General features: G+C 35.7%; 1 protein-coding gene across 21 annotated transcripts in view; it reads right to left on the bottom strand.

Annotated features, from left to right (window-relative positions):
- Positions 1–22208, bottom strand: part of HDAC9 (histone deacetylase 9) — an 824368-nt gene that overhangs the window by 315245 nt on the left and 486915 nt on the right. For 18 of the 21 annotated variants that reach the window (XM_016139429.2, XM_036231088.1, XM_016139430.2 and 15 more), the window contains 3 exons: positions 16155–16277; positions 13111–13324; positions 12478–12695 (listed from right to left, as the gene is read on the bottom strand). In XM_016139429.2, coding sequence (XP_015994915.2) covers positions 12478–12695; positions 13111–13324; positions 16155–16277 — 555 coding nt within the window. The remainder of the gene's footprint in view (positions 1–12477; positions 12696–13110; positions 13325–16154; positions 16278–22208) is intronic. The other 3 variants (XM_036231091.1, XM_036231083.1, XM_036231095.1) reach the window with 1 other exon arrangement.

Here is a 22208-nt window from a genome sequence, read left to right as displayed (position 1 = left end):
CACAATAAAACTGCTTGGGTTATCTCTCTTCATTGTCTTCATTTTTCTTTTCCTATTTGCTTTAGAATTCACAACTAGGCTTTCATCTACACTAACCAAAATCTCTCTTCTTACAAAAGTCAATAATGACTAAACAAATGTCAAATCCATTGTCAATTTAAATAGAACATAAACATGTGTCAGTGAGAGTGAAGCATTTTAGAAAGGAAAACAAGACAAAATCACAGCATCTTTGAAAGTAAGAGATCAATATTACCACTGTTGCTGCAGCCAAAAGCCAGATAAACTGTGTGTGAATTTACTGGAATATCATTTCCCATGGATAGCAAATATGTCCCAGAAAATCTCTAATACTGACAAAATGCTGAGTGTTCACAGAATTTTTCATATGTAAATTTTAACAGCAAACCTTCTACAATCTGACCCATGGATATATCTCTGAGGTCACTGAAGTACCCAGAAATCACATCATTTCATCCACGAATCAGAATCGGTCAGTATTTACAACCTCACTGACATAGATACATACATGACACTGCATGTAACAATTTTTTAGCGTGCACTACAGAAACAATGCCATCTGGTTCCAGTCGGTTCCTTTGGTGCCATCTACACTTCTGATGTACTAAAGGAAACACGAGGGAGAAAAATGCCAGAGGGAATAATGCTGCGATAACTGGACAAGAAGTCTGAATGGCAAAATGATCTTCGTCCAAGGGAACAATTCCTTAAAGGTTTGTAAAAGAAACGTTTCTTAACATAAAACAGCAACTTATGAGTGGAGATCATATAGATATAAAATACTGAAGTTAGAAATGCCTAATAATATTCTTCACTTATTTCGTAAAGAAATTTCATGTCCAAGAAAAGCGAATCATCTTCAAAAAAGAGTAAAAACTCTCTATACTCTTTCTCTCCGCATTCTCCTCTGAAACAGCTGTATTAGCTATATTCTGATGACAACTGAATTCATATAAACAATTCTAATATCTCCCCTGAGCTCCAAACTTGCACATTTAGCTGCTTACCTAATGTCTTTGCTTACATCTAGAATATCTAATAGGTATCATAAACTTTAAATAGTTCAAAGAAAAACTTTATTTCCATCCCACTCGAATATATTGATCACCTATTTGTTTCTCATCTGAGTGAACAGGGTTACCCAAGTGCATGAGTCAAAAATCTAGGATTTTTCTCTGACTCGTCTTTTTCACGAATGTCTGAAAACAGAATGCGCAGTAGCAATGCTTTGACACTCTTCTTCACAGGTTATGAAGCACATACCAATGTCTAGTTGAACAATAACTACCACTTTTTACCATCTCTGGAATAAAATGTGCTCTTTGTTAAGTTTTGCAAAATGTAAAAGAGATAAATGGGAACTCCTGGAGCTGGTATTGCGAAACATAAATGTATAGAGAGAGTTAACCTCTACTTCTTATTTTATTTTAGGTATTTGACAAAAGCTGTTTTTGTTTAACAGTCAAATAGCCAGAGTGGAAAAAATAGCAATTAACATCGGCAAGAAAATCCTACAAACAAAAGTCACAGAAAACCCGCTTGCCAGGTTTGTCTTCTTATTTCAGATATTTAAAATATAAAGTTACTTGGTGTTATTTGTAAATTAACTTTTTAAGAAGGTCAGTATTTGGATGATGTTGTGTTCTGTGTTTCTGAACTACAAATATGACCATTACAAAGATGGAATGGGCTAACCCTTTCCGAATTTGTACTGTCGCTGAGTGGCCCCAGGTGCAGGGAGGAGCTGTCTGCGTACTCTCAGTGGGGTAGCAGGGTCTCTCTTTGGTTGAACATCTGGAGGTGATCCCCCAGCAAAGCTGAGCTGTTGCCTTGCTGGCTAGAAAACACAAGACGAAACATCTGTGTGACAGATAAATGTACAAGCCTGTGTGAATCTCAGCTGAGGCCCCATCTGTAAAACACAGTGAGTGTCATTTGTCTGACACCAGGTGAGTTACTTTGGTGGGGAACCCAGCTGAGATGAAGAAGATGGTGGCTGTGTAACTTCTCCTGCCCCTTTTATCTGTGTTCTTGCTCATCTGTCAGTGTGTCTCTGTATTCTCCATTTTACTGTCCAGCAATCATACGAATGCTGAGAACGCTGCCGGCGGTCTCCGACCATTCTGGGTTTATAGCACACACACTCATGCACACTCACAGACAATCTATAGGCCAGAGAGCAAGATAATTTATCCAAATTTCTAACAGGTATTACAACTCAACTCTTCAATTCTTATCAGTCCCTGGGAGAGTCAGAATTATAGCAAGTCCATAATTTCAATATTTTATATTTTATGTTCTATTGGCAAATGTTATAAAGTTCATTAAATATTTAAAGGCTGTGCTGCTAATCTTTACACATTGACCTATTAAGCTCATCTCTATGTAAGTTATATTGTTTGATAAAAGTCTAGTAGTCAACATCAGCATATATGTTTTTGAATAAAATATCTTTAAATTCTATTTTTTAACTTTCACCACAGAAATCCTTCTTGTTCCCACAAATATCTTCAGATTCTGAGCAGCAGCTAAAAACAGGAGTATATGGGAGTAAATCTGTTTCTGATAGACATCTGATTATCTGAAATTATCAACAAACCATTAAGCGTACGTGTTTGAATGGGATTATTAAACTATGCAAAATGACCTTCAACTCAACTCATCACTTTCTTATTTTGCCTCAGGTTTTAAGGCAGATTTTACTTGAAGAGTGGCGACAGCACAAGTTTTTTTTTCTTTGAAATAAATGTAAAATTCTTTTGGAAAATAAAATCTTTCCCTTAAGCTCCAAGGAAACTAGATTTAAAAATAATGATAAAATTCTGTCTCAATTCACAAACAGATTAGGTATGTACCAACTGTTCTCAAAAACAACATGCAGAGCTTGGAGGGCTTTCAAATCAAGAGGTCTACTTAGAGAAGAACCCTGCCTCAAGCCAAAATACGCCATGCTATTTTGCTTCTGTGCATTTTGAGAAAATAACCAGAAGAACCAAAATTAAAGAACAAGAGAAAAAAGTTTTCTATAGATTGGTTCATTATTCACATTAATTAAAAGTATTTGCTGAAAAACCACCTTTCTCACCAATATTGAAAATATATAAAATTAATCTAGGGACCAAATAAATTCTTAATAAAAACTTGTTTATTTTATTAATATAAAAAATTGCTGTAGAATTATGCTTGCACTCAAAATATTCTTTTTCTGGCTCTCCAAACATCCTAATAGTTCAATAACTCAATAAAGTGTTCACTTCTGGAAAAGAGACTGAAAATTTCCTTCTCTCGGCTAGTTTGAGAAAGTTACTCATCCACTCTTTTATTCATTCACAATACTTATTGAGCACTTCTTTATGCCAGGCTCTAGGAAGAGAGTGGTCAGTTAGGCAACCTCTCAGTGGGCTAAACGAAAATAAGCAACTGAAGACTGGAACTTAATGTAATAGAGAATGATGAGAGAAGGGCTGAGGGTCTGTGTCTAATTTGTCTGAGTAGGGAAGGCTCCTCAGAAGAGGTGAAGTCTGAGCTGAGAGAGATTCGGATACCAAGATCAAGCCATGAAAAGGCCTGGAGGTTGAACATTCCACACAGAACTGTGGCTAGCAAAACTCCTGGAGATGGAATGAGATTCCCCACAGACCAGAGAGGAGGCCAGGGTGGCTGGAGTTTGGTAAGTAAGGGAAGGGACACGGAACTGAGGTTGGTCAGGGGCTGAAGGCCAGATGAGGACAGCCTTGTAGGCCATGTAAAGATGTTTAAATTTGATCCTAGAAACAACAGGGGCAACTGGAAAGTTTTAAGGGTACCTTCGACATGATAGGATTTACATTTGTAAATGATCACTCTAGCTGCTGTAGAAGATTGGGTTTAGGTGGGCCAAAGAGGAAACAGGAAGACTGACCTTTCAGAACATAAAATCCTCAGCAGAGGACCAGAATTAGGGGCTTTTCTTAACTAGGATACAAATGAGCAACTCCCCCCAGCCCTTTATAGCACTGTGTAATTGTATGTCCTTTTATACAACATACTAGGACTTTTCCCAATAACCTCCTTTCCGATTTTCAGTTGACAATACACTTTCTTTCAAAGTTTTCTTTCCTTTCTCTTTAATGGTGATAAATAGAGGCATAGTGAGGAAAGGATGCTTTTTCTTTTAGCTAACCCTTGGTGACTGTGGACTGTGTCTCAGCCTAGATCTCAAAGACCATGACCGTCTAATTACTTGACCTGTAAATATCTCCGTTTCTCTCCATTGATCAGTCCTTTGCTTTGGTCAACAGGACAGTGGCACAAGCCATGTTTAAAATGAATGGCCAAGAGTTAACCCCCCCTCCCCCCCAAATAACTGCCACATGGAAAAGTGGGCCCAGTGCGGCCACACTTTTTAATTTTTCAGACAATGCTGGAAATCCAGATTCGTAATTGAAATCTTTCTGTTTTTAAAGCTTCACCAATAATTCAAATGCTTCATAAGATACCAGGCAGGCCAAAGATAGCAGTTCAATGGAATGGATCCAGCACATATAGACTGTCAGCTTGTGACCTCTGACTATAATCCTTTAAGTCTCTTCTTGATTGAACATTCTATGGTTTAGATCACTCAGGGCTGATGCCTGCATGCTATCAAAATACACCATCCTTCGCAATTGTGATGTATTTTATATTCCTTACATGGTGATAAATTCAACTACTTTTCTAGAGGATGCAGTTAGGGATAGGAACAGACTACAAAGGAGCAGCAAAGGGAATTTTGGAAGTTGAAGAACTATTCTATATCTTGATTGTGGTAATTATTATGGCAATACGCATTTGTCAAAACTCATAGAATAGTACAGCGAAAGGGATAAATTTTACTGTGTGTTACCTCAATAATAATTCAATAACTAACCATAATATTGTTCTAAAGAGAAAACACAATGAATACAAAGACATGAAAGAGCTGGAACAAAACTTAGTGGTTTGATTTGCAACAAAGTAGCCTGATACAATATTGAGATAAGTGGGAAATGTGTGTCTTGGACATAGTCTAGCACTTCTAGACAACCATTTTCATTAACAGAATAAGGGAAATAGAGCTATTAGTGCTATATAAGAATATAAATATTGAGTTAGATTTCCGTACTGCTTATCATGGTTACAAAGCACTTTCAGTACATTTCTCATGAAAGCCTCATGAAACCTCTACAATTGTGCAGATTGGAGAAATATTGGACAAAGAGGTTCCATATTTTGACCAAAGATGCAGAACTAATAAATAATTGTGCAGGACATCAGAAACTTCTCTTGAAAAGGCTATCGAGCATTCTTGATTTTGTAATTCAAATCAGTTAAGCATTATGTAGAACTATCGTTGAATAGAATTATCTGTTTGCAGTCTGTGAGTCCATTCAAAGGAAAGAACGTGCTTTATTTAATTTCCTTTCCAGTATGCAGCATACCAGTTGCTAATAAGGCTTTGTGGAACATCATCAATGATTCTATGCCAGGAATTATTTTTTTTAGAACTGAGTTTTTATTGCTAGTTGATGCAAGTAAATTGATAGCAATATGAGTAATAGTAAATTTAGGACATAGGAGCATGGCCTTGGATGCAATTCTGCCTGAAGGAGTGGGAATACTCTGGGCCATATGACATTTCAGGGCCCCTATAATCCCTCAGATTTCATAAGTATTTAGAGAAAGGGCAGAAAGATGCAGGGAAGAAAAAAATCTAAAATCGGGAACTTATAAGCAATAGTGGTTTCCGTGTCCACAAATCACGTAGCTATATTAAAAATTCCTGAGTAAGACTTAATTATTTCATTCTGTCAAATGAAACTATTTGTCAAGGTTGGGAAACGACCAAATTATTTAGCTTTCCTCTCCCTTTGAACTGCCTGGAATCGACATCAGTCAAACTGCTCACATGGTTTAATTCTCTAGACATTTTTCTTTCCCCTATTTTCCTACCTCACAGTCATGTCCAACTATTGTTTTTCTCATTCGGTAAAAGCGTCTCTGACTAGAGTAACAGTGCAGAGTGAAAGGGAAGGTCAAAATCCTTCTCTTCATCTTCAAATTATGAAAGCAGCACTGGGAACGTTTATGAATGCTACACGTTAATCCACTGAAATGGTCATTTAGTTCCTTTTACAAACACAGGATTTCATCACATCTAATAATACAGCAACAAGTCATTTTCTGCATATTATAAACCATTGACTTGTAATTATATAGTGAAACGCTTCTATATGAATTCTCTGTGCTGATGTAAGCTGGTATTACAGCATAAGTGCTTTTTTGAAGCCCACTACATACCTACACAGATCTATTTACATTGGGCTAATCATGTCAAAATAGCATCTATTTAAGAGTAAAGTCAAAGTTTCTTTTATAAACCTCTATAGATAGATAAATAATCTAGGAGCCTTTTTACTGTTATAAAATTAAGACTGCCTTTCAGTGCTAGCTAAAGTTTTTGGACATACTATCCATCTAATGGGCAAAATGTAATCCGAAATTGGTGATTAAAGACTCTGCATGGAAACAAGCTGTCAAGTAGATAGAGAGAAATTAAACCTGACAACAGTAATGCCTACTTTTCTAAATTAAAGCCCAGTTCAAGTTTCTACTCATCCATTTCTCAAAACTTAAAACAAGGCATTTTCCAACCACCCCATAGATGAGATGCCAACATTTGCATTTCAGTTGAACTCGATGAAGTCAGTAGACTTTTGGCTTCAGGCTTGCTCAGAACTCCTGTGAGAAGATGTTTGCCCAATTTCAAAAAATGGCAATGTTGCAATACGAGAGAGGAATAAAATGGGGCCTGGCTGTAGCTGGTTCTGCACTGCACTCTGTACTGTTGGGAAGCCTTATAATACAATAGGATATCTGAATGTCCCAGTATCAAGTCCATGAAAAAAATAAAACCTTCCTTCCAAGTCAGTAACTGGATGGAGGGCAAGGCATGGAAAGTTGGAAAGAAGGGTTAGGAAAAAGAGATTTTTTCATCCTAGCTAATCCAAACCAACACCAAAATAGTAATAATAATAATACCTTCCTTTTTTTTTTTTTTTTGATTTGTTTGTTTGCCTTATTTTCAACGGCAATTTTTCTACTTTTTGGCAAAAATAAAATTAGGAAAATCTTGTCTCTTGCTCGGTGATCAAAACAACATTGAAGTCATAAGCGCGAGTTTAGTTTAAGGACAGGCTTTCGTGTCACACAACCTATGTCGGAATTCCGGCTGTCAGTTGCTAGCCCTGTCAACTCGGTCAACTCACTAAGTCCATTCACATGAACTTTCTTGATATTGAAAAAGAAGTGTGTGGTTAAGTTGAAGGAGCTAATACACATAAGAACGCTAGCATGGTGTCCCAGCTCAGAAGAGACCTTGCATATAAAAGGGAGCTGGTAGTATTTAAATGACCCCTGAGGTACCTACGGAGAAGGTGCTGGGAAGGTGCACAGTGCATAAAAGAAGGAGAGGAAAAGATACACCAGGAGAAATGGGTGCAGCAAAAAAGCCAATTGGTACATGGTCCTCATCTAATGGTACTTAAAATTTAAGCCATTGATAGAATTACCTTAGTTAAAATAAAGCTAATATAAAGTGTTTACTTGTTTGAGAACATGGAGTGTGACTCAAACAGTGTAAACCTTTTGGAATGTACATGTCTAATAGTTCTTTAAATTAATCTTCCTGGGAAAATATACATTTTGGTCAAGAGTGCACAAAATAGCTTTATTTTAGAACTGCCTTCGGGGATACTTTATAAGGAAAAAATAACACACACACACACATTACATGCTATGTTTGTATGTGACCACAGGCATGAAAGAATATAATTCCCTGAGTTGCTGTAGATGGATTATAGGGACAAGGAATGAGTATGAATCATGAAGGGTTACAGGGAATATGTAACATATATGTTAGAAATTATGTCAGGAAAAGGAATATAACAGATACTACTCACATAAAGGGTCAAATTCTCTTCTAAAACCTGATGAAAACTCCCCATTTGCTAAGTTCCAGCATTTCGGCATAATTATATTCATGCTTTGCTTGTCAGGCATAATATCTACCTGTTTTAATAAGGGCAACACAGGACATCTGCGTGGCCTCCTCTTTACTGGTCTTGTCTTAGATATATTTTTTATTATGATAAAATAGCACTCATGTCAAAATGCCTAAGTATCATAGCAATAAATATATAATAAATACTTATATCTAGAGTGAACCTTGACATATATAAGATATCATTTCATGATTTATGTGGGTTTTTTTTAAAGTGTTGGCTGGTATCCAGTCAGAGGAATGCATAAGATATTTATCACAGAGCAAACTAAAAAAAAAAGAAAGAAAGAAGAAAAAGAAAGAAAGAAAGAAAGAAAGAAAGAAAGAAAGAAAGAAAGAAAGAAAGAAAGGAAAAAGATGTAAAACAGACAAGACAATCCAGAGAAGTAACGAAACAAGTCTTAAGTCTTATTTTCTCAAAGAAAACAATTTCCTTCACCATTTCCCCTATCCTAATACTTAACACACTGCATTACTGTTTATTTGAATATTTCACTCCCCAGCACCCCACACTGTAAGTTCCATGAGGACATTGCATGTTGTTTTCTTAGCGCCCAAAATAGTGTGTGGCATAAAGTAAGAGTCCAATATGATTTGCTAAATGTATAGAAGCACAGATCATATTTCATTAAACTAAATACTGAATGAAGAAAGAAGTCTCTTAAAATTTCTGCTCATATAGATCTGGAAGAATGAATATAAAAGATATAGGGATTAAAAATGTATTATAATTCTAGTTAAAATAGAATCTCTTAGGCAGGGGACAGAGATCTATGTTGAATGATCTCACCACAAAAATACCTGAAAATACTTTGGAAAATTTCTGTATATCATTTAGATAGAGATTTGCCCTTCCATTAAACAGATGGTGGTTAGAATACTTCAAAAATGATAAAAATATCCAAGTAATTGTGTTGCATTTTATTTTTATTAATCATAGTTTTATTTTACCAGAAAATCTGTGGTAATATTTAAAGTCAAAATGGACTTGGAAGAAAATTATCAATACCTTCTTTTTTTTTGTTTGCTTTTTTGTATTTATGAAGAAAATTCTATTTTAGAAACCACTTTTTTCTTCCAATAAAAAAAAAAAGTTACTGGCAGAAGCAACAGTCTTATTTTGATGTTAGTATGAAAAAACTGTTGGCTTTTTTTAAAGGCTCACAAGTCATCAGTGCATGAATGTACCATTTATTAGTAACAGAAATTATTTAATGCATTTCTGAATTTTTTAAATGTCTCAAAAGGTACAAGAACAAATGTTGTAAGCCTTGATTTTCTTACGGTTAATCTTCTCAGAACACTTTCAGTAAAAGTAGACTATCTGATGTGCAGAGATAAATCATTCTGACAGGACTTTTACTCACCTTTGTCGCTTGTTCCATTGTGTAGATACGATACACTATACACCCCAGGTATACTTCTGTTAAGCTATTGAGGACTTGCACCATAATTATATGAGGCAAATAATTCTTATACCACATAGATGTCATTGTTAACCAGGCAACAAACATGTAAATTAGCATGATTAATATTTACACTGTATATTATAACAAACACAGATGACTGTTTTCATAAATGCATTCAAATTATACCAAGACATGAGAAAGTCTTCAAATTTTAATATGTAAATGATTGTATATACTATGCTCCGAAAAGTATAGTTTTGCTTTGAATTCTTCTAAAGATTATTAGCTATTCAAATATATCATTTAAACTTTCGTACCAGGAAGGCCAATCATATTTAATATGATGTAGGTTTAGAGATAAGCCTACATATTTTTTCTTTCTTGTCATTCCATTTTTTGCTTCCCTAAATTCCTCAGAAAAAAAAAAAAAGCAATAAAAAAAGTTGAGGGAGTAAAAGGAAAGGATATTTTAAAGTATGTCATCTGCACACTTATGTCTTCATGTGTACCTGTATTTCCTGCCATACTAAGTGTCTCAAGAGCGGAGACCATGTTTTTATGATGCCAGCTATTTGGCTCCAGTTTGAATGGATTCAATATAGGTTCATCCAAGATAACAGGAAAAGTCATGACATAAAATAAAAGTCTCTGTGGTTATTTCTCATTAGTAGGTACTCTAAATGGTTATAGTGCACATAGATATATTATTATGCAGAAACTTGGTAGCTTTGACATCTACGTTTATGGCCCTCACCTAATGTGAAATAAATGTTTTCATCACCACAGATGAAGGAGTAGCAATTTGTTTCTTGATGGTTCTATTGTGAGTACTTTAGAATAGGACAGAGGTTTAATAGTTTCCTAGATAAGATTCTTCTCTATTCTCTTAGACAATTGAGGACAGGTGGAATACTTTTAAAATCTGGAGAATACCCAATGTGCATATGCCATCTTGATTAAACATGTGGAATACAGGCTTGGAGAAAAGCCAACTGGAAACGTAAACACTCGAGCTGAGAGATGTTAATATATAAAGATCAGCTTTGTACTTTGAAGTTTTTCTGGACTACATTTTGCCTAATTAAGACAAGATTTAATAATCAAACCACTGTACAAACATATACCTAAAGTACAGGTTTGTTTCTAATTTTAGGAAGAATTCTTAACAGATTCCAAGGAATCAGCTCCACATGGGAGAAGGCCTCTGATAAGATTTGCCTTTCTTGTTATTAAAATGCAAATGCCTGTGTTTCATCTTAGTTTCTTCCAGGTGACTGAGCTTAGCATTGCCTGTCAAAATGTAAGTGTGATACTAAAATATAAAGATTCTGATACTCGCATACCATTTGAGTCTGAAACAGTGGCAACTCTAGGTTTCTAGGTTATAAAAAATGTATTCCAAAATATTCTCTAAGGTATTCAAAGGACTCTAACTAACCTAATTCTAGATCAAAATGCTATGAGGCAAAAGACAGGGATTCCTAATCTTTCCTTCCACATCAGTTTTTCTCCCTCGACACTAGATGATTTTTCAAGACTACCTGGCGGGTTCAAGCAGTGCTGAGAGATCACAAAACAAACGTAACTGGACTATAACATAGCAAACATATGCTGTCACATTCAAGTCAAGTATTATGTCATTATCCAAGAAGGAAGTTGGTTCTCCTATGATGAGACTTATTTGATACAAAGTAATTTCATACATTTAGAGAAATGCTGTAGCAATAAGATAGGCATTAATCTGAGTATAGTGAAATGTAGTCTGCGGTATAGAGAAATGTGGCAGGAGAGGCAGCTGTCACGGCGAGCCATCCCTTCACCCACCTCTAATGTCACACACATACTCCTCATCTCTGAAAGCATCAAAGGGCTGAACTGGAAGAACTTCTGTTCAGTAGTGTGATCTTCAGCCTATGCGCCTTTCGTGGCTCTGCCTCATTTGGTAGAGGCCAAAGAAAAGGGAAAAACTCTAGCCCTACCTGCAGTAAGGTGAGCATATGATAAAGACCCCCTTCGATTAGACCTTTGCCCATGAGGTTTTGCTTTGTTCAAATCACAATACCGTGAAACATTTTAATATTAAGCCAATTTTTAGCTATGGATCAGTAAACAGAACATCATTTCTCAATATATTGCCTCTATGAGATATTTGTAGGTGGTAGAGTAACAAAAGAGAGTACACAGAATCTTGATACTCTGGAACTTAACATTTTCCAGGAATGAGAAGAGTCTGCTTTGTAAGCCTACCATAGCAGAGAGTAGAAGCAAAACTGTACAGACCAGTTTTGCTTACAAATTCACTAAAAATGCTTGACCAGCCTGTCTGATATCGGTCTATTGTAACCAATGTTTCTTTCTGGTTGCCTCAGCAGGAGTGCTTCTCAGGAGGATGTGGTGTGATACAGATATTCCTGTCCATTTCGGCCACAATAAGGCTGCTAAACAAACAAACAAACAAAAAACCAAAACCAAAAAAAACTACTGCAAGTTTCTGAGAAACCGTATTAAACACTGGAATGAATGGAATGAAGTGGAGCTTACTAAATTATAAATATAACATGGATACATACAGGTTGCTAAAAAACTCCTTGTCGGCTAATTTTGTCATATCTGCCAGCACCTGTGCAAACTTTTTGAGCTGTCAATCCACCACACTCAACCCCACCTCGAGCCTTTTCTGCAATACTGAGAAATGAGGCTCTGCACACACGTGCCTGTGTGTGCTTTTGCATTAAAATAGGGGCTCAGTCATAAAAGACCTTACTGATCTAGAATCTCAGTTTTTCTACAAACATCCCACGAAAGTGCTGATGGTAAAAATCCTAATATTGTGGTGGTATCCTTGAGCCCTGACAGCTGGGCTAGGATGGCAAACTCCTTTTGACTGTGATCTGTACCAACATCCTCCTCCGGAATGTTCGGTTCAGTCAAGAGAACCCTTATTTCCACACGGGCGGTTATGCCTTTTCAACTTGGGCGGGGGCTTACTTTGTTCATGTGGATCTGCTGCTGGTATTGCTTCTGCTTCTCCAAGAATTGCTGGTGTTGCTGCTGAATGACCAGCTGAGCCAACGTGCTCTGAGGCAAAGGTGCAGACTGGGTTCGATTCAGGGGTCTGTGACGAGGTAATTTGTGGGTACCTCTAAGGCCAGGTGAAATTCTCTCTTTTGTTGCCAAGGGAGACTGAGGATGTAAAGGAACTCCACCTGAAAAAAATACAAACACATACACACACGATTTTGTTTAAGAAGCCATATAAATCAGATACGCTGGATAAATTTTATGAAAAGTAGTGATTCTACCAGGCAAATATCAGAAGAAAGATAGGTTGGATGCAGTAAAGGCAGAAGTGTCAAAGCATTGGATAGGCATGCATCTGACCAGTGACTTACCAGTAGTCGACCCTAGTATGTATGAAGGTTAAAAAGGTGAGTTTTTTTTTTCATGGCTCTAAAGGAATAAATAATGATAATAGCCTTTCCCCTAGCACCAGGTATCTGAGAGAGCCATGAATGACATGGTAAATCTTTACTAGGGTCTTGAGTTAGAAAGACATTAGAGTAGATCACTGATAAAATAAAAGCCCCCAAGTGATTCACACATAGTGTCTTTATTAATTACCAGCCACAAGAAGCTTCTGTTGTCGCATTTGTTCCTTCAGTAATAAATGCTGCAGGAGAGCTTGGTGGCTGCTGTTGGGCTTTCCCTCTGAAGCGACGTGGGGATGGCCGGAAGATGCCGGCATGCTGGCGGCCCCATACTGCCCAGGCAGAGGAACGCCTTGCCTGAGCGTCTGGGGCTCACACTTCTGTTTTTCTTTGAGTGAATTCGAAGCCTGTGTTAAGAAATAATAAAGCTGTTAATCCTCTTTCATGCATGTGGGTCATTAGGTCTGTACATCATTAGGTTAGTTTTTTATTCTACAGTCTACCCCCCTCACCATCTCCCCACTGCCAAAAAAAAAAAACAAAAAAAAAAACATCTTACCAATAACTGAGTAGAGGAAATGAATAAAGGTATGTCTTTTAAACTAACTGAATTAATAAAGAAGATAAAAAAATAAAGTCGAAGCAGTGGAGACAGTCTAGTGTTGGGTATCATTGTATTGAACTTAATAAAAAGATTTCTTACCATTACGAATGATGTTAATTTCAGGCTTAATAACTGGGAACTTTGTTTCTGAAATATTTTAATATACTGCTTAAGTTAAAGCTATATTGGAAAAGTAAAGTTTATTCAAACTGCTAAGCTAATGACTATATCATAGTGATTAAGAAGCTGGAGATAAAATGGCCTGTAATTTTGGAGTCTCACACAGAAGAAATGTTCACTTTTCTCTACATGTTCTCAAATAAATTCATAGAACTGTAAATTTCCAATATTTAATTTTTAAAACAGAATTCTTCAGATAACTCAGTGTGTGGTTATATAAAATATGTAGGAATTTGATTTAAACATGTATTTTATATTAATTCATAACAGATCCCCAAATCTTGAAATATTGAAAATTACACTCCAGACACTTTTGTTTAATAAAGTACAAGTGAACTTACATCAAATAAAAATGCTATTAAGAACTTGAAATAGATGATAACACAGCAATAAAGCAATAATAATTATATCATCAATAGTAATAATGAATTATCCCATTCAAAGAATTTAATGAATGGTGGTCATTTTAGTATTACAAAAGCAGAAGTCTAATACCTCAAAATTATGTGGCATGTTTCTTTTCAAAACTCATGCTTCATCTTTCAAAATTGCTGGGCACGAGGGAAGCAAAGCAATTTCCAGTGATGAAGAAATTAAAGGACAAAGAGGTAAATGGTTTGTCTTAGTCACACAGCAAGTCAATGCAATGTTTAATCTAGAAATGATTTCTTCTCCTGGCTTCTTTTCCTTAGCGTTTCCCACTACTCAGTGGGGAAATGGAATATTAGACATCCCTTTGCCAAAGCAATGCTAAACTTGAAAAATTAATTGTGATGGCATCATCCACACCAAAATGGAAGCAAAGAAAAATGAAACTTCGGTCCAAACCACATTGGTTTACTCGTCCAACAGTACCAAATTGTATTTACCAGAGAAACATTAAATGGTCTGGCTTTGGTACTTGGTCCTTTGAGAAAAAAATTCTCTCTGACCACATTAAAAGTGGTGTGTGTTTGTGTTAGCTGGTAGGAGTGATTTAGAGCATGCAAAGAGGAGTGGATATAAAATGACTATACATGTGTCATAACAAGTTTTTGTGTTAGGATTTGCTTATCATCAGAACAGAAAGGAAAAATAGGAACAGAATAAAAATAATTTTTAATAAGTTAAGATTTGAAAATATCATCCACAAATTTTTATCTTTAGTTTCACCTCTAATTCCTTTTTATCTATCTATCTATCTATCTATCTATCTATCTATCTATCTATCTATTTATTTTTGTGAGAACCGATTGTTTACAAATGCCTCATGTGGACTTTCAAGGCATTCTTGAATTTGGTGTTTTTAAGCTTTAATCCCCAGACATAAAACAACATTCGAATTTGGTTTCCCTTCATCAGTATAAAATGATAGTATCACATAAGATAACATTCTGCTCTATTAGAAACATCAAATATATAACAAGATATCACTTAGATTGATTTTATAATATGTATTGAACACAATTATAAAATTTATCATTTAAAAATTTCACTATTATGTGTGCTTGTACATAAATTAGCATCCATTTACGGGTCTTATATTCTGAAAATAAATTAGTCACAATATGGTCAACTGTTTATAATTTTCTGTTGTGGGCATATTGTAAAAGATGTGAATTTCACAAGTGGAAAATTTGCTGCTAAAGATTGGTAAAATTGGTGCCCAGTGTTAGGACAAATTTCCCTTTAAGCCTAATGTATCACATGACCTTTACATAAGTACAATTTAATTTACTAACAACTCATAGACAAATTATTCTGTGTAAAGCTTACAAATCTTTTATAATGACTAAAATTTATATTATTTTAGGGAACATGTATAAAATAATTATTGCTATCTTCTGCTAGCAGGACAATTACCTCCAAAAGATCCTATTTCAGTTGTCAGGACTTTTAAAGTAATTGATTCACTTTGAATCTCCTGGGAAGAGTTTAATATTGTTCTTAGAGAGATTTTCCAGATACGTATTCTTCAGTAACCACAGAGTCAGTAACTTAAATTCCCAGAATAAAGTCATTCACAAAACAAATTCTATAAACATATGCTGCTGAGCTTTAGATAGAAGCTGCACCTCTCCGCACCGGCCTGGATTGAGTTCCATGTCTGCTACTTACTGGCTCTATGATCCTGGACTTTTAAACATTCCTTACTCTCTGCTTTTTCTTTTTTAAAAATGTGGCTTCTAATCTCTGTTTCATGGGATGCTTGTGTGGAGCTAATAAAATATCTGGAAAGTGCTTTCTTTTTCATATGCTATGAATCATTACTTAAATGTTATTTTCATATATTATTATGTGAACTAGTGGAACTCTTTAATTTGAAATTAATATTTTGGAGCAACTCAGTAAACAGTGAACGAAACTGTACTCTCCCAAGTTTTCCTAAAGTCTAAATATACAAGAAACGAAAGAGAGTTCCCCTGTAAAAATATCACTTGGACTGTTTAGGCTGCTGCTGTATAAATACTTACATTGAGCTGGGTTGGCACTGCTGGAAGTCCCAAAGTGATATTGGGTAAAGAGGGAGAGGTATAAAGACTTAGCAGGTTCATGGAATCTTCGTGAATTAGAATGCGTTGCTGTGAAACCATCTGCCGTAACAAAGAGAAAAAACAAAAAAAAAAAAAATGAAAGGGGAGTCTCAAAATATTACAATATCACAAATTTTGCTGTGAAATTTCAGACAATGTATTTTATATGATCATAATAAGTCAAAATATTTTAAACTATTTTAATCATTTATTTTATGATTTCTGTATCATGAAGTTATATGTAAAAACTGCATCAAAATTTTCTTCATCAGAGATAATTATAAAATCTGAAAACAGGACTTCTATATTATTCATTTTGCAAAATTCATTTTTTAAATTCTAGCTTTATGGACCAAAATCAGTGTGCCTGTCATCAACTGGTAAAGTATAATTACATGGAGTAATTCTTATGAGTATATATACTCTTTGGCATTACTGAGTGATAAAATATATATATAATGTTATTGTAATCATTATCTTCATATGGGTTAAACATCATTTTACTGATGGGAAACTCACATAAGGAAATTTTCGATTAAATATCACCGCATAGGATTTCTATAATAAATCATATCTTTTTAATATAAAATTTATGAATAGACAACTGTTTTTTTTTTTTTTTTTGGATCATTCGTATTCAGAAACCAAAGTAAATGTTAAAGCATTATAAGTTTCCTGTGCCACAAAAGCCTTTATTTACACTGAAATACCGTGAACATTTTGGCATCACAGTCCTTTTTACAACAAATACTTTTTTTTTTTTAATCCAATACTAAGAGTCATGTTTTCCCACATGTAGCCTAATATGGTTGCTTGAATTACATTTTCTGTTTAATTCTTGCTTCCCTCCCAGAACTCTTATACAATAAGAGTTACAAAGGTCTTATTAGACTAAGGAACTCTGGCCTGATATGGTTCCCAAGGGAACAACATCCTTGAAAAAGAATACTCCATGTAACAGTATGACATAGTGACTGCTTTCTTCCCAAACAAAAAGCATATGGGACTCCAATAATAGACCACCTCCAAGAGGGATATTGCACACACGGGCTTTGACTAAAGTAAATATAATAACTTGTCAAGCATGTTTGGGGGAGCTGTAGATTTTCCCTGGACAAACCTGGGATATCAATTAACTGGAGAAAATATCATGTGCTAATACAATGCAACCTCAGAGTGTCACTGAAGAGTGATGCGCCACCAAAACACAGGATGTTATTCCAAAACATCACCTCAGTCATACGTTTGTTTGGAGATGAGTCATAGCCTTAACATAATAAAAGCAGAAGGTTAAACGTGGATTTTTCTCACTGCAACTTGGAATTCCAAAAGCTAACTCAGATTTTTTTTTTCCTCTAAAGAACAAGTTAGATATTTGTACATGAAAATAAAAAAAAAAATACAGAAACTTTTAATACACGTTGACTTTATATGCAACCCTTTACAAAGATGTCAAAATGCCATTGCATGAAGATTGTTGGAAAAGATTTTATCAGTACAATGAATGAGATTGCAATTTTATTTTAGGAGCTATGGGCAACAGTTGCATACTTGCTCTAATTAAGAAGGTAAGCTACTATTCTGCTCACATTGATATACTTTTAACATAAATTTTAAGTACATAATACCAGAACAAGAACAAAAAGAATGTACAAGCAAGTAAATTTTTTTTAACTAGCTTATTGGCAGCAACTGGTAACTTCTAACAAAGAGATATTTCATTCACTTAACTGTATTCACAGAAGAGGAAAAAATGTGGGAAAATATGCACTTTAAATGGTGTATAACATTCATTTCAGGTTGTATCTGCTTCTCAGAGTACCGTGGGAATGATAGCAAAAGATGTCACAGACCTTACTCAAGAGGTTATCTTTGTTTCCCAGAGAGAGCTTCTGTGATATCCTCCCACCTCCTCACAGGAAGCAAACCTCTACTAAAATGAGAAAAAGGTTTCTTCTCAGAGGTGATAATGGCAGCAGCACCCTGGATGCTCACACAGGCTTTGACTAAAGTGAAGGGATTTGGGAATATTGTCACTGTGAGATTTCAGACCCCTGTAGTTTCATATCAAAACTAAGTGGCTCCACTTCCTATGACAGAGATTTGAGTTTCTGCACCTACCATGTGCCAAACCCTGTGTCAGGGATTTTTTGGATGGTAACCTACTTCTCATAGGCTATCATTATGCTCACGGATGAAGAAACGGAGTCATTTCGCAATTCTGGTTTCCAGTGAGATCAGCAATAACACTTTTAAACTGGTCAAGGCTTTACGATCTGCTGTCAGGCACTCCTGCAGAAGCTATACACCACTCTGCAGCCATTATTGAAGGATAAGGGAACCATAAAAAAAAAAAAAAAAAGTATGGAGAAGGGGGAAGCTTTAGAGGAGCAGCAGCAGCAAAATCAGGTCCTGAGGTTTATAGAAAAGCATCAAAGTATATACCACTGGGAGCCAGCAGACCTGGTCATGAGAAGGAAGTAGAGGTAGTGGTGATACTGTAGATGTGAGGATCTTAGTTCGTGAAGTCAAGCCCTAAGGAACTGAGGAAAGTCCTGAGTCCACCTAGCTCACTAAGTATAGTGGGTTCTTCCCACAGAGAACTAACTGGTACAGTATCATATCATAGAACTTGCTGGATTAGGGCATTGCTTTGGATTACAGATAAACTGACACAGCATTTATATAGCCTTCCAATGGCTAGAATCACAAATGACTTAAAAGGACCTGAAAAAACTATTTCTCTCAAATTATCTTCTTCGACTATAACATTCCTCAATTTGGCTTTTTGATGGGAGCAGTCTATCAGTTCCAGGTTAAAGTTTTATAATAAGAATCTGGAGCTGTATTCTATGCTGCTTAAAAAACTGCTGACAGTTGAAAGCCAAAGGAACAGGTGGTGAGAGGTAGCATTTTGCTCAGACAATGAAGAGTCCTGACTGGTATTCTTGTAAGGCTGGAAGGTGACCCCACCTTAGCATTGTGGTGAACTCACATGTATTCTCAGACACAACTGGGATTCTTCCAGGAAGTAGTTTTGAAACTGATCCAGCCCTAAACTTAGTGCTGTGTTGAGGTGCCAACGTTTCACATCTTATAACATGGGGAAGATGGTTTTAATTTAAAAAATTTTCAGAACCAGAAACTGTTGCTGTTCATTAGATCAAATGGAAATATTAAATGTATAAATAGATATCACTTGACATTCACAAAACAATGAATGAACAATAATTAAGTTAGATTAACAGTGTTCGGTGTACAAAGACGTCCTATACCACCCAAGTCTGCATGTTATTTAGGTGCACAGAAAAGTAGAGAACTAATTCTAATGACGTATAATCATTGCTATAATTAGAGTAGGGTTAAAACACTTCAATGGCACAGAGGAGGGTGTCAATTTTAAACAAGGCTTTGATGGGTAATTACCATTTCACCAAAAAGAGCATGATGTTGGGAAGAGGAATATGACTGAGCCAGGTGTTGGGGCAGGAGTGGCCTACTCACATTTTAGTAATGACTTTCACATTATAATTACTTTTCTCGCCATCCTAGCAATTGGAAGCCTATCTCGTCTGTAATTTAATGAATAAAATACATGTAAACTGACAAATTATATGTCTTTCAATAGAGCTATTTATTTTGCTATTGAAATAAAAAAGTTATTAGTTTCGATCAAAATATTCAGAATGCTATACACAATGGACACTGACAAAAATCAGAAAAATGTCAATGGCAAATGTTACAGGGATTTAGAATGGTAAAAAACATCACAAATTGCTGGTGGAACTGTAGACTGTTATAACTATTCTGGTGAACAACTCAGCACTATAAACAAAATAATTACACTACATACTGTGAGGGTTCAGAATGAATCACTACAAGCTATGCTTCTGTGGTAAGTAGATTGTTTTGAGCTAAAGGCAAGTTTAGCCTAAGGCTCAACAGACACTTCTGCCCCTCCCTTAAGTACTTAGAAGAACTTGAATTAGGGGCCTTGCCCATAATAATAGATTATCTGAGATAATATTTTTTGACAGACCTATAGGGCAGACAAACTTCTATTTACTAAGTGTCTGCTCTTCTGATCATCCTACAATGACCCTTTGACACCCCAAGGTGCATTACCTCATCCCTAGCTTAGGATACCTTATATACCCATGGTTCCTTTCTACCTCTGAACCTCCCTGCATGCGGGGTTTCTGACTTTCATGTATACGGGTTCCCATACATACGTATGTATTAAACTTGTTTATTTTTATTTTCTCTTGCTAATCAGTCTCAGGTCTATTTGATTTTAGACCAGGGAGAAGAACCTTGAGGGTAGAGAAAAGTTTGTTCCTCCCCACAACACCATGACTCAGCAATTCTTCTGCAGGAAACTATATCTTCAAGAAATTCTCTAACTAAGTTTGCAGGGTGATGTCTTTGGGCATATATTGAAGAATTGAGGCAACTGAGTCACCCAACTAGAAAATAGATAGGTAAAATGGATAAGTAAAATGGAACAGTGCTCACCATGGATTGTTATGGTGATTAAAAGCAAACTGTTTTATGCATCATAATGACATGACAGGATCTAAAAGCACATACTTAGTGATAAAAAAAAGAAATGGAAGAAGTTTGAAAACACCATGCCATTTATACCCACTAAAATTCATGGGTACAAAGTAAAAAATGCATATGATATAAAATTCATGCAAACAAAAATACAAGAGAGGATAATTGTTTATGGGGATAAGGGAAATGGAAGTGGTGATAAAAGATACAGAGGAAAGGAGGAAGAGAAGGAAGGAAAGAAGGAAAGAAGGAAAGAAGGAAGGAAGGAAGGAAGGAAGGAAGGAAGGAAGGAAGGAAGGAAGGAAGGAAGAAGGAAGGAAGGAAGGGGAATATCTTTTTTCCTCTTAAGAAGACAAAGAAGTCAACAGGTGACCTTTGACAGAATACTAGTTATGTTAATAATCAGCTACTTTTAAAGAAGCTCACTGAAAAAGTGGATATAGAATTTTCAATTTACTGCATGTTCCAAATTACCTACAATATGCATGAGTATTAGAAAAAGAATATAAAGTCTCTATAGAGTTTGAATGACAAGCAGTTTGGACTGGTGAAAATAACTATGGTGTCAGCATTTTACACTTGAGCTCTATCACTTGCTGGCTTTTAACTCTGGTCAGTTGGACCTCAGATCCTTCAGCCTAAGACTGAAGCACCCCTGTCTAGCTCTATCAGGTAATGTCTGTGTGGACTGGAAGGGCATCCATGAAGACGTGCTTGCAAACCTCAATCTGCTTTGGCTTGAAAAGGTCCCAATCCCCGCATCTAGACTATCTAAAAAGAAGAGCCACATTAAAAACAAATGAATCTCATCTTTTAATGTTTGCCTATGGCTTTGATACTATTTTTCGAGGTAGTATTTATTTTCTACTCTCCATTTAGAAAGCTAATAGAAAATTAAAATCGCAATGTGATGAAGAAATTTTTTAGGCAGTAAACATCTCGTTTTTATTTTTACTGGACACCCAAGATTATTTTACTATAAAATGGTTTGGAGGCAAAAAACTTATTTGACAAGGCTTCCTTTTCATTTAAAAGGCACTGATGTTTTGTTAAAGGTCTTGCTTTACTATATTGACTCATGTTATTCCTAGTAAATGATTCTTTTGTCATAGCAACCTCCTTTCCCCCAGGGTGGGGAAAGCGTTTTATTTGCTGCCATCTAAAACCATAACCATACACCCACTCAGAAAGGAGCATAACATTTATAACAAATGTCACAACAACTATTATGAAACAATAGGCAGATGAGTCATGTGAGACTGGGGCAAAACAGTGACATTTCAGATGATTTAAGAGGACCTAACCTTATTATTAGAATCCTTTTTACAAACCATTTGTATCTGCTGGAAAAAATTATTTAAAAAATAGTACACCAGAGCCAGCCACTAATGTTCAACTCGAAATAAACCAGCTGCTTGGCTACTGTTAAAATAGCTA

The sequence above is a fragment of the Rousettus aegyptiacus genome, unplaced genomic scaffold (genome assembly GCF_014176215.1).
Source record: "Rousettus aegyptiacus isolate mRouAeg1 unplaced genomic scaffold, mRouAeg1.p scaffold_m13_p_13, whole genome shotgun sequence".
NCBI classification, from domain to species: Eukaryota; Metazoa; Chordata; class Mammalia; order Chiroptera; family Pteropodidae; genus Rousettus; species Rousettus aegyptiacus.
This window is presented reverse-complemented; position numbering and strand designations above follow the sequence as displayed.